The sequence below is a fragment of the Ochotona curzoniae genome, unplaced genomic scaffold, assembly GCF_017591425.1.
Source record: "Ochotona curzoniae isolate NIBS_2020 unplaced genomic scaffold, NIBS_Ocur_1.0 scaffold_2587, whole genome shotgun sequence".
NCBI classification, from domain to species: Eukaryota; Metazoa; Chordata; class Mammalia; order Lagomorpha; family Ochotonidae; genus Ochotona; species Ochotona curzoniae.
This window is the reverse complement of record NW_024467096.1, coordinates 694,430-709,928: the sequence shown is the minus strand read 5'-3', so window position 1 is coordinate 709,928 and position 15,499 is coordinate 694,430. Positions and strand designations below refer to the sequence as shown.

Here is a 15,499-nt window from a genome sequence, read left to right as displayed (position 1 = left end):
CTTGGAAGAAGAGAGAATATGGCATGTCCAGGGGACAATGAAAAAACTGGCCTGACTTAAGTCAAAGTAAGCTGATGACTGCCCAGTGACTGGGGACTCCCGGCAAGAGCGAGGCTATAATCTAAGGGGGGTAGGGGGAAGGTGAGCATACCCCTGAGGAGGTGGCACACCTTTCCTTTGGCAGAGGCTGGGAAGAAGTTTGGGGACGTGGTAAACCCCAAGAAGGAGGCCACCTCGGGTGGCAGGGACCTGATCAAGGGTTCAGGGCAGGAGTGAGCGGCAGAAGGGAGACAAGACAAGGATAGGACAGGACAGCAAGTGCAAGCCAACGCCCGGCTCCAGCTCTCGGCTCTGCAGCAACCCTCTCCGCCTCGGCGGGTCTGCGGCCACTGCCCCAACTCCGGGCTGGGCACCCCAGAATCGTTCCTTTGCAAGATCTCCAGGCCGCAGTGCGCCTGTCTCTTTCTAGGCTCTTGTCTGGGCCCAGGCCCCCGGCAGCACCGCCCACCTGGCCGCTACCGCAGCCCGTTCCCGCCCCGGCTGCCGCAGGCTAGCCAGCCCCTCGCCGGAGTGGGGTTTCGGTTCTACCCCGTCTTCCCCGACTCCGCCTTTGTTGCAGCGTCCTTCTCTCCCCGCCAGGACACCCTCGTGGCTCGTCCGCCTACCGTCCTGCGGGCCGGGGACTGCTGGTGTGCGAAGGGCGCGGAGCCGGGTTCGGACGGCGCCAGGGCGCGGGCGGGCTCCGGGCGCGAGGGGCGGGAGGCGACGGGGAGCAGCCGCGGCACAAGTGGGAGGAGAATGGGGAGGAGCTGGGGGGCAGGCAGGCGGGGAAGGAGGGGTCTTAAGGGGCAGCGAGCCCAGGTCGGATTTCCTCTCAGGCTGGTGATCGTCCGGGCTCCCACCTTTCCTTAGAGCTCACCGCTGCCGCCCTGCCCTGCGCCCTCCGGACTCCGGGACCCGACCACGGTGAGCTGAGGGCGTAGGGCGCAGGGGCAAGACCGCGGCGGGCGGCCTGGAAGGGCGACTGCGGGGAGGGGGCGAGCCTGCCGGACCCGGGGAAGTTTCCGGGGTAGGCGCGGGGCCCTCGCCCTCACCCGCTCTGTCCTCTTTTTCCACAGATGTGGAAACGCTGGCTCGCGCTCGCGCTGGTGGCCGTCGCCTGGGTCCACGCCGAGGTAGGTGAGGGATACGAAGCGAGGGGCGCGCGAGCCACTCGCCCGGCGGGCAGGGACACGGGTCCCGGGGATGAGCTCCCAGGACGGGACTCCGAGTATCCCTACTTGGGATGGAGTGGGCCGCTCCGGGCTGGGCTAGGCTGGGCTTGGCTTTGGGGGACTCTCGGAGCAGAAATACTACTAGGGAAACTTAGATCTCCAAATCTGAGAAAGTCGTCCCGGCGGGGAACTGGAGCCCACCGCTGTTAAGAGAGAGGGAGAGTGAAGAGGCGCAGAGGGCACGAGCAGGGCCCACTGGGGCGCGGGCGGCGACCAGGGCAGCGGTCGGGAGTTCTTTCCTGGCTTTAGAGCCAATCGGGAGGAGTTAGGGACCTTCTTTTCCAAGTCTGTCCCCTCGGAAGGGGTGCGGAAGGGGGGAATGTGGGGGAACCCAGTTGGGGATTTCTTCGGGGTGGGTAGGGGCAAGATAAAATCACTTTGCTTTTGATAAAGTGAGACTATGATACCCTGAGTTTGCTTCCTTTCTTTGCAAAGCGCCCTGGGGTTCTATGGTAGTATCTGGGCCACATAGCGGCCTTTTCAAATCTCACTTTCGCCTGGAAGTAACGTGGCGTGCCGTCGGAGACCCCGTGTCTGCTCTCTGTCGGCTGTGCGCGTGCAGCGAAGGCGTCTCAGCTCTCCTCCCTGTTTTCTTTTCAACTCCAGTGACCTTCCTGAGACACCACAAACTGACCACCAAGCCGTGCTCCCCTCCCCCCCGTGGGTCCTTCCATTAACTCAAAGGTTTACGGACAGAAAATAAACAATTCCGAATCCCCTGGGCTCTTGTCTCTAGAAAAGTGAGGTCAGAAACTAAGCATTTGATAATTGTGGCAGGAAATGTGGAAGAAATTAAGCATGAGGGAGAAGAAATGGAATGCACATTACAAAAGAAATGGCTCCCTCGTGGGTGGTTTATTCTCCCTCCATGCATTTCTTCCCGTTACAGTTCAGGTCCCACCCTTTGCATCACAGCTTGACTCTACCCCCAAGAAACCATAGATGCAGGCCACAGCTTCACGATTAAAAAGAAAAATCCACTTTTTGTTACATTTTCATCCAGTTCACTACCGCTACATTGTTTGAGATGGAAACATGGTGTGTTTTTGTTGTTTTTGCTTTCTCAATGTAAGAAGAAAGGTTTATTAGCTGTGTGTGGTGCAGGAATCAGATTTTCATTTGTATGAGAGAAACTAAATCACTCAGTTACACAGGTTCAAATCCCACCCCCAGCATGTTACTAGGGGCAGGCATCTAATAACCTGTGTGAGTGAGGATTTGAACCCAGAAGGTCTGACTCCTGACACTCGGATCTTGGTCACTGTCCATACCCTTCCAAGCACATAATGGGTGGTGTGCATGACCCGCCTCGTTTCTTGTAAGGCTCCCCACGCCCTTTAAGACATCTTTTGTTACCCTCTCCTTAACACCCTCCCCCCTCCTTTTTTTAAACAGTAAAACAACTTTAAGGAAACTGGATAACTTCCCAAGGTCAGACTCATACTAGGTTCCAAAGAAGGATCTGAACCCAAAGTATCTGAACCCAGATCCTTTGAGCCCCTACTTCCCATCTGTTTTGTTGTCCAAGATGGGAGACTCCCTCTTCCCACAACCATCTGAGTCCTGGATCGGGAACACCCCTACGCCCCCTGCTGTGGTCCTCAAAAGGCAGACTCCGCCTGGTGATGGATGATCAAATCCCTGGTTGTTTCCCCAGCAGGCTTAGGGATTGCCAGCTAGTGTGTGAAATCGCTCTTTGAACTGGAATGCACATATGCAGTGTGGGGGGGATGTTGGTTCACATCTGTTCTAGGCAGCCTGCACTGCATGTTCAGTCAAGGGGACTACCTTATAAGTCGTGTAGCTCTTCAAAGACCTCCAGAACCAGAGACAAGCCACGTGTAGGCAGAGCACTTATCAGCACTGTGAATGCCAGTCTAAGTAAAGCTCATGTTCTAGGTCCTTCCACAGGAGCTGCAGGTCTCTGACAAGTGTTGGAGGCATGGTGAGAACCCGGGGAGAGGCTGAGAGGTCAGGCATCATCCATTTGTGTGCCTTTAGAGTGTCAATTGGCAGACCTCTGTCACTCCAACGGCTGGCTGGAGAGCAAGCTCTTTGCTGCAGGAGTGCTGACTTGGCAAGTACCCAAGCACACCTGACTTGCACTTGGAGGCTGTCTTGTCAGCATTCTGATTTCCAGCATCCCAGGTCTAGAAGTCCACCCATGGATGTCACATGTACTGGGGACTGATGTATGAATATGGACCCTCAATGCAGTAAGAGACCACCTGGGACCTGGGAGTATCCCACCTGAGAGTATGGTAAGGAGAACAGTAACTCTATAGTCAGGGGCACTACAATTAAATTTAGGCCTGCAATATTGTGAAATTATTAGGGATTTTTTGCCCTCCTGTAGCCACTCTAAGCCTCATTTATACCCTATGATCAACATATGGTTAACTCCTCGGCATTTCATGAGGGAGTTTGGGAGCTCCTCCACATTCTAATGATAGACTCATGTAGGCCTGCAGAATGAATAATCCGCACCAGAGCTTGCTGCTTCTTGGCTGTATTTTGCCAAATAAACTACTTGTGATCATTGGAAGGCTGTTTTTGGAAAGTGGAATGGGGAGCCTCAGCAAGGACTCTGCTGGATGGTTTAAGCAGATTGGCAAGCATCAACCAATCACAGCTACGCATGCTGAACAGTTAGAAGGTGGACATGGTATACTTCCCAGACAGTCATCTGGATTGAGCGACAGCCAGCAGGAGGCAGCTCCCAGGCTCCCAGGAGCAGGTTAGCAGGGAGCTATGAGGGCAGAGAAGACCAGGAGACAGGGACTAAAGTAGGTGGAATGACCTTAGGGGAAAGTCCCAGAGAAGACTGGGTGAGGCAAAAGATGCATGCACCCACAGCAACAGATGGTAAAGAAGCTGTGCAGGCCAGTAGTCACACATTAGAATTGAAGCTGACATGGTGTCCGTTCCCCACTTGTCTTCCAATATCTGGATGTCCAGCAGAGCATTTCTAGCAGACATGTATTTTAGAGGCTTAATGTTATCAAATATTGAAGGTTTGAAGCAATGGAAGGACCCTGGCACTTAGATGGGCTCATTTTGCAAGACAAATGGTTAATGTCCTTCGAGGTTAAATACATACTTTGTCATATTCTGACTTTGCTTTACCTAAGAGTACTTTCTCCAAGAATGAGCCTCTAATGCTATGGCCTTTCCCTGCCCTGTGCCCTTCAGGCTGTAGGTGGAGCACACCATATTTAAGGAGTGGAATCCTGAGTAAAGAGAAAGACATGAACCTCTGCTCAGGTTTCTTACAGACTAGTAGGGGGCCAAGTGTTGTAAATCATAATAGCTACAACGTATGTCATTATAACTACATGGTGAATAAGTATGGGTATAATCATTAATGTTGTTTGTTACATTATAGACTTCCTCTGATTTTTATAATTCCTTTACATTAGTACAATGCACAAATCTTTAATGTACCACTTGATGAACTTTCTGGATACACCCATGTAACAACTATCACTCAAGTCAGTGCAGAAAGAAGGTTGAAAACTCAATGTGTGGAAACAGATACAATGAAAATAGGGAGAGATGGGGATGATCTAAGGTATTTCATAACTCCTTGTCTGAGAACTATCAGCTTTTATCAGTCTGGCCTCTTTGGGTGTGGCCCTAGTAACACTGGGCAGGCTTTTTATTCATATTTTAGCAAATGTAACTAATGAAAAGATTAAGTTAACCCTCCCTATGTGACTTGAAGTTTGGATGATGTAAGCATTTTAACTTGTGATTTACAATGTTTATGATGGAAAATTGCTTTCTTTGTGAGATATAAGGCCATCCAGCAAACGCATTCAAGCATGTTTAAATATATGTATTCCTTTGGTCTGTTCACTTCCAAATGCCCACAGCATCTGGGGCTGGGCCACGCTGAAGCCAAGAGTCAGGAACTCAATCCAGGTCTCCCATTGTGGCTTGCAGGTACTCAAGCATTTATGTCATCATCTCTGCATCCGAGGGTACACAAGTAGCAGAAACTAGTTTGGGAGGTGAAGTGAGACAGGACCCAAGTGCTCGATCAGGATGTTGCTGTCCCATGTCGTGCTTAACTCACAGCACCCAACTGTGTCGTTATTGACATGAATCCATTTGTGTAAACCTAGAGGAGCTTATTTCACTGCTTCCTGGATTTATGATTTCAAGGCTCACTGTAATCTATGGAGAGAAGCTACAAGAAAAAGAGACAATCTACCCTAATTGTTATTATTCCTAAAGGGACTCTACGTAAGATGCCAGTCATGTTTTTATGATAGCTAAAAACTTCAAACTAAGTATCCAATACCAGGAGAAAGGTTAAATATATCACAGTATAGCCAAATGTGTCCCTAAAAGTTGTGATTACAAAACATTTTAAAGCTCTGGCAAATGATTATGATTTAGTCTAAAAGGCAGAATTCCCAGACCCTGATGCTTTATCTTCACAAATGTTGAAAAAAATTTATAGAGAAGCACAATAAAAATGTGTGAGAAATTATCTGTAGGTGGTAAAATTAGGTGTAATTTTCTTCTTTTTCTCTAATCTTTTTAAGACCTGCTGTAAGCTTTTTGTGAGCACATTTTGTCAGAAATTACCAAATTCACTTTATTTAAAGAGAAAAGTGTATTAGGAGGGTACAGTGCTCCTGCAAAACTTGAGGCTCCAAATCATCTTCCTAATGTTGGGACATGGGGTGGGATGCCCAGGGCACCAGGACCTCCGGGAATTGCTGAGGGGGAAGGAAGTAAGGAGGATGGAGTTGAGCTATAGCCAGCTGCTATTGCTTCATTCCCCTTTCAGAAATTACCAAAATCAGTCAACAGGAGTATGTGATGTGATTGTTAGCTGCTATAGGCCAAAAAATAAGTATCTCTCAACAGTGTGAGATAAATGCCCTGTATGAATGGTCCGACATAACATCCCTGTTCACCGCTATCTTCTCCCTTACCCAGAACAGACATTGCTGATCAATAATAGTGTTCTTTTTTACTCAACATGGAGGAAATTTTAAAGGCCTACTCACCAGTATTCTAGAGGTAACCATTAATAATTAGAATCTGTGAGGTGAAAACTGTTTGCCATTTGTACTGGGAAAGAGTGAATCCAATGTGACAAACAGCAACATCTTTCTGGCCTACATAAAGATAGTTAGCAGAGTTCAAAACCATGTGAACTAAAGTAGCAAATGACTACAAATGTCAGGAAAGCAGCCAGTTCCCAATTCTTGCCCCAGCTTCTCCAAACGCGTTAACATAAGCTAAACCCTCTAATGTTGGCCATCAACATAAGTATGACAAGGAGAATCCTCTCGGCTATTCGGGTGGAGTAAACAGTTGCTGCTCTCATAGATAACAGCCTGTGCATTAACAGCAATCTGGCAATCCCCTACTAACAGAATTCTCTTTGAGTAGTTAAGAGTACAAAACACATCCTATAAATTTGCCTTTTCTGCTGTGGTTGAAGGATTTTCATGTAATCTCTTTGTGGACTTTGTGTCTGCTCATTTGGAAGCCATCACCAATAAACTATTCCCTGGATTAAGACTGAATGTTTAACCTCTAACATGTTCCCTGAATTATCCCAGATCCTGTTTGTGATCATCCAAGCTGTTGCCAAGTAAGTCATGTGATGCCATATTGCATGCCATATTGCAGCCCAGATTTGTGTGTGTGTGTAAGAGAAGTGACTTGAATTAATGTAGGGAAAATGTTTCTTTGTCTTTTTTATTTCTTGTTGTTTTCAAAATTTAAAATCCTGTGTCTGATACCAAGTTGTCTTTACCCAATGTTCCATTCTATGCTTCAGTGATAAGTATAGTTTGTTAATTTCCTACAAATGTCTTAGGTCTATTTGTACTAATCATTTTGCACATATAATAGAAATAATGCGGGACTGAAAGGTATTACTTCACAGCTTCCTCTTCTAGGGAAATTGTCACTGCTGTAACTCTACAAATGGTCTGCTTAAGTGGATCTAGCCATAAGAAAACCAAACTTGTGACTTTCACAGAAATTGCCACCTGCTTTCTTGTCTCCTGACAATGGCTTAAGATACCTGAAACGGGTTGTGGAGTGGAAAGTGCCATCTTACCAAGGTCTGGGAGGCTGTCCTGGGGCAGCCCGTGCCAAGTTCCACCTGTCTAGCTGATTGACCTGATCAGCATGAGCAGCAGGGAGCAGATTCTCATGTGCAACTTGTCTGAAATTGCTTCCTAGGCATTCATATTTTCCCTTGGTTTCCCATTTTCGTGTCACCCAATCACTGTCTTCCTTGTTCTCATACCTGGATATCTCTAAGTCTGTCTTTTATGTGGTCCTTATTCCAGAACCTTTTCCTCATTGAGAATGATGTTGTGGTATAATGAAAGAGTGCTTGACTTTGAATTCCCTTCTTGCTGATGTCCCCTTAATTATTTTGCATATTTTATTTACTTTTTGCGCTATAGTTTTAACAGTGTTTTAATATCATGAAACACAACTATGGAGTATTGTATAAATATAGTTGTTAGTACAGGAAATAAAATATTACATTTGTGTTTTTACCAGAATCTTTGTATTACTCAATACTTGTTCCTATACCTGTGTCTTTCCACAGAGATTTTTAAAACGTTACTATGAGATTTTTTTTTTTTGTTTAAATAATGAATAAAAACCTCACAATCTTCAGCTCTTACAAACTTACATCTTATCTTAATATTTCTTTTCAAGATGCTTTGGAAAACTGTTAAGAATTAAAAAATCACCTCAGCCAAGAATTTTGGTTTGATAGTATTTATCTGATGTTGGCAAAATCTTCTCTTTTTATGTTACAAAGACACTGTACACTTTGCTGAGGTTAAAGAAAGTGTTGTCTCTATAGCTGTCTTTTATTTATAGGAAGACAAATGGCCATTTCTTGAAACTTAGAGAATATCACAATAGTGAGTAGTTAAGCAGTCATTCCCAAAACCCCAGTTACAGAAAACAACTACAGCAGAAAACCTTTGCATGCCCCTTTGCATGTACTAAAGAAAATATGCTTAGTTACTTAAACTGTCTCTCTGATAGGGTTTAGCCACACAGTGAAGAAGTGTCCACCCCTCACAGTTGTCAGCCTTTTCAGCTTTGAGTGTTCTTAGTAATAGCCTAAAAGTAAAATAACAAAAATGACATTAGCATTTGCTGGAAAATGTGAAAAAGAAAAAGGAAACCAATTTTGTTTTTATAAATACAGTGATGTTTATCTTCAAGACAGTTAAAATTGCATATTTGCAGCTCCTTGCTTATGTCCTGGGAGACCAGTAAAGGATGGCCCAAAGCCTTGGAACCCTGCACCAGCACGGGAGACCCGGAAAAACATCCTGGCTCCTGGCTTGAGAGCAGCTCGATTCCAGGTGTTGTGGCCATTTGGGGAGTGAACCAACGGATGGAAGATCTTTCTGTCTTTATCACCATAAATCTGATCTGCCTTTCAAATTAAAAAATCTTAAAATAGTATATGTGAAGAATAGGCAAATTTTTAACTCAGCATTATACTTGGTTCTTGGTAGAATCCTTTTTTTCCTCTTTTTACATCCCAATTAAACACTCTTGCTATCTTGACTTCTGGGGTAGTAAGTTGGCCACAACAGCTAGGGCTGGTCCAAGGCAAAACCAACAGCCTGGAAATTCATCTTGGCCTCTCTCCCACATGGTTTACAAGGGCTTAAGCACATGAGCATCCTACACTGCCTCCTTGCCACATTAGCAGGAAGTTGGATCAGAAGCGGTGCAGCCAGGACTTCAACTGGTACTCATGTGGGATGCTGGCATTACAGGTGGTTGCTTAGTTCACTATACCACAATGCAGATTCCTTCTGGTGTCTCCTTCAAAAAGTTACCTAGTGTGTCCAACTTGCTTGCCTGTACAAGCAAGAAGTTTTGGGGCATGGTCTAGGTTGAATTCTGGCTTGGCACAAGTCACTTTCACAAATCGTTTAACTATCCAGAGGTCATCCTTGCCGGCCCTGTAAAAGGGGAATACTGCCATCTCTCTGCCTATTCAATTAGATCGTGGCAAGATTTTGGTCAGTGATAGGTGGTCCCGTTAGATCATATCATCTAGAACATCGCAAGCATCTTGGTCTATGCAAATATACTTTAAGATGATCACTTAATGATGATATTACTTAAGGATGTGTTTCTTACCATGCAAGAGACCAAGCACCCCCATCAGTGTCTGTTAGCCTAATCAAGACAATTTAGACTCCCATGACTTTAATGTGAGAATTCTCCATTTAAGCGTAAGCATCCACTACGCATTGTCTCCAAGTGTGCTACCTATGCATAGTTCAGCTTGTTATTCCATTTACTGAGGTTTCTTTGAGAAGTATAACATAGAAAGTTCAACACTCAGGCCTGGGAGGGCTTGAGCTGAGACATCCCATGGCCCTCTCCCTGGCCACTGTGGCTCTAGGAAGTGACCGCCCAGCTGACCTCTGAAGGATGACTAGTAGCTAGCCAATCAGAAAAAGCTTTGTGTTACTTAATTCTTGGAAACCGAGTAGTTATTATAGTCTTCATTCCATCGGTGAAGAATTTGTGACTCAGAAAATTTTTGTAGTTACCCCTAATCAGCCATCTAGAAATTAGTACAGCTAGAATGTGAACTCTGAACTTAAAATTCCAAGGTGTAGGCTCTGTATTCTGGCTTCCTGTACTTATATCTGAAAATAACTTCGCAGACAAACTGAAGACACTTTGGCTACATAATGTGGAGTTGGCACTGCATAGGCCTGGTCGTATACTCTCCCAAGCTGCATCAGTTAATGGATTGACACCTGGAATGCAGTCAACTTGCCTGCATTCACGTGTGCATCGTCTCCACTTGGATTCAGGCCCAGCTGCTTCTCTGACCTGAGCTTGAGGGTGGCTGGTACCTAGGAGCCCTGGCTGCATGCTGGTCAGTGGCTCTGATGTCGAAAGGCAATTTCCTTTCCTTCAGAGATACAACTGTTCTACATTTAAATCAAACCAGATTACAAGGCAGCCCCCTAAACACTAGCTGAGTGCTGGGTATGGTGGTATACATATAATTGTGTCTATTGAGGGGACAAATAGGCTCAACTGTACACTGCACCCTGCTGACCAGGCTGTGTGCACTTGCACAGAGCTTGTTTATCCACCCAGAGGAAGGGGGCATCTTTTGTCTGATTGATGAGCAGAGGTCTCTAAACACAGTAGATAATGCTTATTGATCATGGTGGCTATTTCTACATCTGTTCCTGTTATAAGTTGATTTCATCAAGAGTCTTAGAGAATGTTCTAAGACAGGCCTCCTTTAAAACCCAGTTCTAGAGCAGGCATTTAGACTGACAGTTAAGATGCCTATATCTTTCGTAGAAGTGCCTGAGTTCAGTTGCCAGCTCTGGCTCCTGACTCCAGCTTCCTGCTAATTCAGGCCCTAGGAGGCAGAGGTGATGGCTCAGGTAACTGGGTTCCTCCCACCCACATAGGAGAACTGAAGTGTTCACAGCATTTGGCTTCAACTCCAGCTCAGCCCTGCTTTCCCCCAGCCCTGGTAGATATCTGGGGAGTAAATCAGTGAATGGAAGCTCTGTCTCCTTCAGTCTCTTTTCTGTCTGCCTCTCAAGTAAGTTAAATTTTAAAAAGAGCCAACTTCTGTGTTTTGTGTACTTTCCTCATGGAAAATTCTAAAACCAGGTTTTTGGTTTTTTGTTTTTTTTTTTTTTTTCACCCATAGTGTGCTACTTTTGGCTGCAGCTCAATCCAGTCTACTTTGGGAATGGTGCTTCTTTAAGAATTGAGTAAAGCACTCCCAGTTTCCCTTGGATGGCTGAATTAGCAGACCTTCACTTAGCCCACAGCTGAATTCCAGCCCCTGGGATAAAACAAAAAAAGTCTGAGCCAGAATGAACCCCCAGCCTGCAGCCTGTCAAGAGGTTGTGTCATGTGTTTGCATTAGCTGAACAAAAAGCAAGCAGGCTTTCCGGCCTGGCTCCTTGCTCCCTGCTCGCTGCTCCACTGGGAGAGGCCAGTTAAAGTCTAGACACTGTCTGCTTGGCCCCATGCCTTTGCAGCACAATCTACTCAGTTCTGCAGCAGCTCTTTGACTTTGGTTGGCTCTCCTCACTTTTCTTAGTCAGCCTTGAACTGTCCCGGGGGACTTGCGTGAGCAGCATGCAGGGGAAGCAGGTGTGTGGGTCCAGGAGCCTGTCAGCATGCGGCTGCCTTAAGGTTCGGAGCAAAGAAGAGAAGCAACATAGCCGGCTGCCACAGTGGCTGGACTCAGATCCCCAGTAACAGGCAGTGAGCTGGCTTCACCCACGCCTCTGTGGACTGGCCAGAGATGAGCTGGGGTAAAGACCCCAGCTTTGGGCCTCACACCATGTGGTCTTGGGCGAGTCACCCAATCACCCAATCACCCAATCAGTGGCCGGGGAGGGGCGTCTAGAGAAGTTGAGGTCTAGATCACTGCACCCCAGTTCAGTCCACTTCTGACCGACAAGATACTCTCCTTAATGGGGGGAGGAAATTGATTAACTCTAATCTAGGTAGGAGCTGTTCGAAAGAGTCCTTCACAAAGGAGAAAACAACATGAATAAAGGCAGGGGGCACTTTGGGACCGTTCCTTCCCGCTTTATACGTTGAGGGCAATATGAACTGTGGTACATGTGGCACCTGGATGGTCTTCATGTACAAGAGCCCCACTTGCTATTTTTCTCTTCAGGGAGCAATTGCTTGATTTTCCACTTCAGAAATCAGATGATCAACAACACTGAGCAACCAGGATGCTAGGTCCCCATGGAGTCAAGGAAGGAATCTTAAAAACAACAACCAACAGACCAACTCCCGCCGCCCCCCCAAAAAAAGACAGCCTCAATTCCAAAATGTGCCGGTGGCAATTGATTATACTTTTTTAAAAAAGAAACTTTTTTCTGGCTTCATATTTTCATTTGAGTTTATATTTTCATTTGAAGATAATGGTTCAATATTGTTGCAAATGATTTACACAAACAGTTATCAGACAGTATTGCTCAGACTCTAGTTTTGAGTCCCAGAGTCTTATTTCCCTTCTCACCACATTACCAGACCTGGACCAGAAACCAGGGGCTCCTGATCAAGGACCAGTGAAGTTCCTGCTCTGGTCTGCTGGTCCTGATCTCTGAGGGTTTTTTTTTTTTTTCCACAATGCCTGGACATTAGTATTTGGCTTGGGCCTCTGTATGAGTCAAGTGACTATGAGCTAGAATGCAGTGAAGAAGCAGAGGGCAACACAGTTCTGCTACAGTGGCCAGCACCTTGTGTGATCTCCAGTTTCCACATCTCTGGATAATCCTGGAATGCTGAATGGTGCTGATGGTTGGTCCTGAGTGGGTGCCAACTCAGCGTTGCACTTGGCTTCTCTTCTATTAAGGGTGTGTGTACAGGTTAGGATGGAGTTCAAATGGGCTATGTCCCAATATGGACTGTTTTGTATGTATATGCAAGTAGATGTTGTCAGTGTGCATATATTTGAGTGTGGGCATGTGGCATGTGTTTACAATGTGCCCACACGCTGAAATTTCACCACTTGGAGACCGAGACTGTTCACCAAAACTCAGACAGTGAGAATTCCCTCACCAAACCAAGTTCCTATGGAAACTAATCAAGAGAAATAAGTATGTAAGCTTCCTTGAATTTAACTTTTATGTTAAATATAGTAGTGGTCTTCTGATACATTGCTTTGGCTACTTGATGAGCCTAGGCAAAGAGACCAATGTTTATTTTTATGGTTATGGAATTTGACTGCTAATGAACTTAATAAACATATTCATTCATTCACTCCCTACCTCATCCCCAGAAGAAAGGCATATTTCCCTTCTCTGGTCTTGTAACTGACATGTCCTGTTAAGGTTCTCTAAGGGTTCAACTCATTATGTGGATCTCGGTTATGGAGAGGGACAGAAGTTAGTGGCATAAGATTTCAGAGAAAAAGTCTCACAAAGATAAATGGCCCATGCACAGCTGAGTGTGAAAGTGGCACATGTGGAATTTTTATCCACAGCTAAAAACTGTTGACTCAGACACAGATAGCCAGACAGAGGACCAACACAGATATACCTGAGTTCCTTCTACTGTCAGGGTCCCTATCTGTAGAGCCTGTAGTGGCTTCTTTGTAGCCCAGCCCACCCATGAGATGCAGGATGATGTTTATGTGCCAGTCATTTACAAATGCTCAAAACGCTCAGCTTTGATTCTCCCCAAGGGCACCTTGGCACTTGGTCTTCCTTTTCCTACTGTTAAGATGCTACACCAGGAGCAGCGGAATTCCTTGGCCTCTCATTAGAGTTTCAAAAACTTTCAAGAACACATCCCTTTCTGTTTTGCTGTTCCTCCTGTTGTCTTTGCTCCTCGTATTTGCTAATTTCTGTCTTGTGTGGCCTTGGCCTTGCCATCAGCTGCACACAGAGCAATAAAATTCCTATCTCAGACATTTATTTTAAGGGTAAAGCTTTTCACTTTCAGTGTTAATTGGTGTCTGTATTGTGTTCAACAAAAGAGCAGTTTTCTGCATGACCCCAAGGGCTGGATAATGATCAAATGGGGAAAAAAACAGCAGGAGGAATTTCAGGTGTAAGTTGACTTTGACTCTCAGCTCCTTTTCTTGGGGGTTGGTACTAGAAGGGAGAGACTACAAAGTGTTTTGAGTGGAAGTCAGACACTTGAGTCTTTACTAATTGCTGTGCAATAAATTCATTGCTCATTGCGGATTTATTTTTTAATAACATTCCCTTAGGCTTGGGCCATATCATTTAAAGGATAATTAAAAAGCAGTTCTTAGAGATGTAATTGAAAAAAAAACTTTCTGTTTCTTTGTTTTCTACAAATGAACATACATAATATAACTGAATGATGGTAAGAAACTACATAAAACTGGGATTTTTTCCCATGCTATTTGCCCTATGTCAGACACTCTCCTTTCTTGATCTAAACCAAAGAGACCACCATAGGGGTGAGATGAAATCCTGTAAGAGCAACCAGTGCTTGGGAACTATCAACCCCACTGTATGGATCACTTTACAGCTTAAGTAATTGCATTTTCTCTCAAAACATCCCTTACCTATTTGATCAAATAAAAGGCTCTTCGTTTCCTGCCTGGCACATGCCATCAAATTGCTTGTCAGTTAGAGGGCAAGTTGGGTTCCTCTCCACTGTCTGTGTGCAGCTGGTTGATTGGAATATTTTCCAGGTAATGCCCTCAGGATTTTGCCTCATGGAAATGTCATTGCCATGAAGAGACCATAATTACTCAAGTTATAGTGGCTTAGAATATAGAGAGCTGCTTATTCCCAAGTGGTTGATTGTTTAACTCCAAGGGAAAAGTGCTGCTTTGCCTAATTGAAGAAGTGTGTGTGTGTGTGGGGGGGGGGTCTGTACATGTGTAATTGTGTATGCTGTATGTGGATCTTTACATGTGTATGTGTGTATCTGTATATGTGTAAATGTATATGTACATGTGTATATGTATGTGTTAATGTGTGTGGATCAGTATATGTGTAAGTGTATGTGATGTATGTATGTGGATCTGTACACATGTATAGGTGTACATGTGTAACTGAACATGTGTAAGTGTGTATCTATAATTTATACATGTATGTGTGTGGATCTATACATGTGTAATTGTGTATTTATGTTTATAGATCTGTGCACATGTGTACATGTATGTGTGTAATTGTACATGCATGAGTGTGTGTATGATCTGTACATGTATATAGGTATATGTGTATAACTATGCATGTGTAAGTGTGTTGATATGTATATGTGTGTATGTGGATCTATACATGTGTAAGTGTATAGAATCTATATGTACATGCATGTGTGTATAATTGTATATGTGTAAGTGTATATGCATGTGTGTGGATCTATACATGTGTGTGTATGTGTATGGATCTGCACCTGTGCATGTGTGTAGAACTATACATGTGTAGATGGATATATATGTGTATGGATCTCTGTGTGTGTTTAGTCTTAGATATCTGAAGGCTCTTACAGGCTATAGATTATTGTGGGCTCAAATGTGACAATGGCCGTATTGAGAAAGCCCTGGAATTCTCTTGCAGTGACAAAACCTACAGATTCTAGCCTTAGAAGGGTCAATGCAAGCAATGAATGGTCCCCAAATAGTTTTCCTAAGAATGTTTGGAGTCAATAGAAAGAAGGAAACTCATGATCAGAACACGAGGGAGGCAGTGATAAGAGGAAGG

The 15,499-nt window shown here is 45.0% G+C and overlaps 1 protein-coding gene across 2 annotated transcripts in view; it reads left to right on the top strand.

The window, feature by feature from the left end:
* The first annotated feature begins 852 nt into the window (after window positions 1-852).
* FSTL1 (follistatin like 1) overlaps window positions 853-15,499 on the top strand; it is a 51,608-nt gene continuing 36,961 nt past the window's right edge. Inside the window, exons 1-2 of one of the 2 annotated variants that reach the window (XM_041002890.1) lie at window positions 853-966; window positions 1,119-1,175. In XM_041002890.1, the coding sequence (XP_040858824.1) occupies window positions 1,119-1,175 (57 nt within the window). In that variant the 5' untranslated portion in view covers window positions 853-966. The remainder of the gene's footprint in view (window positions 967-1,118; window positions 1,176-15,499) is intronic. The other variant, XM_041002891.1, reaches the window with a different exon arrangement.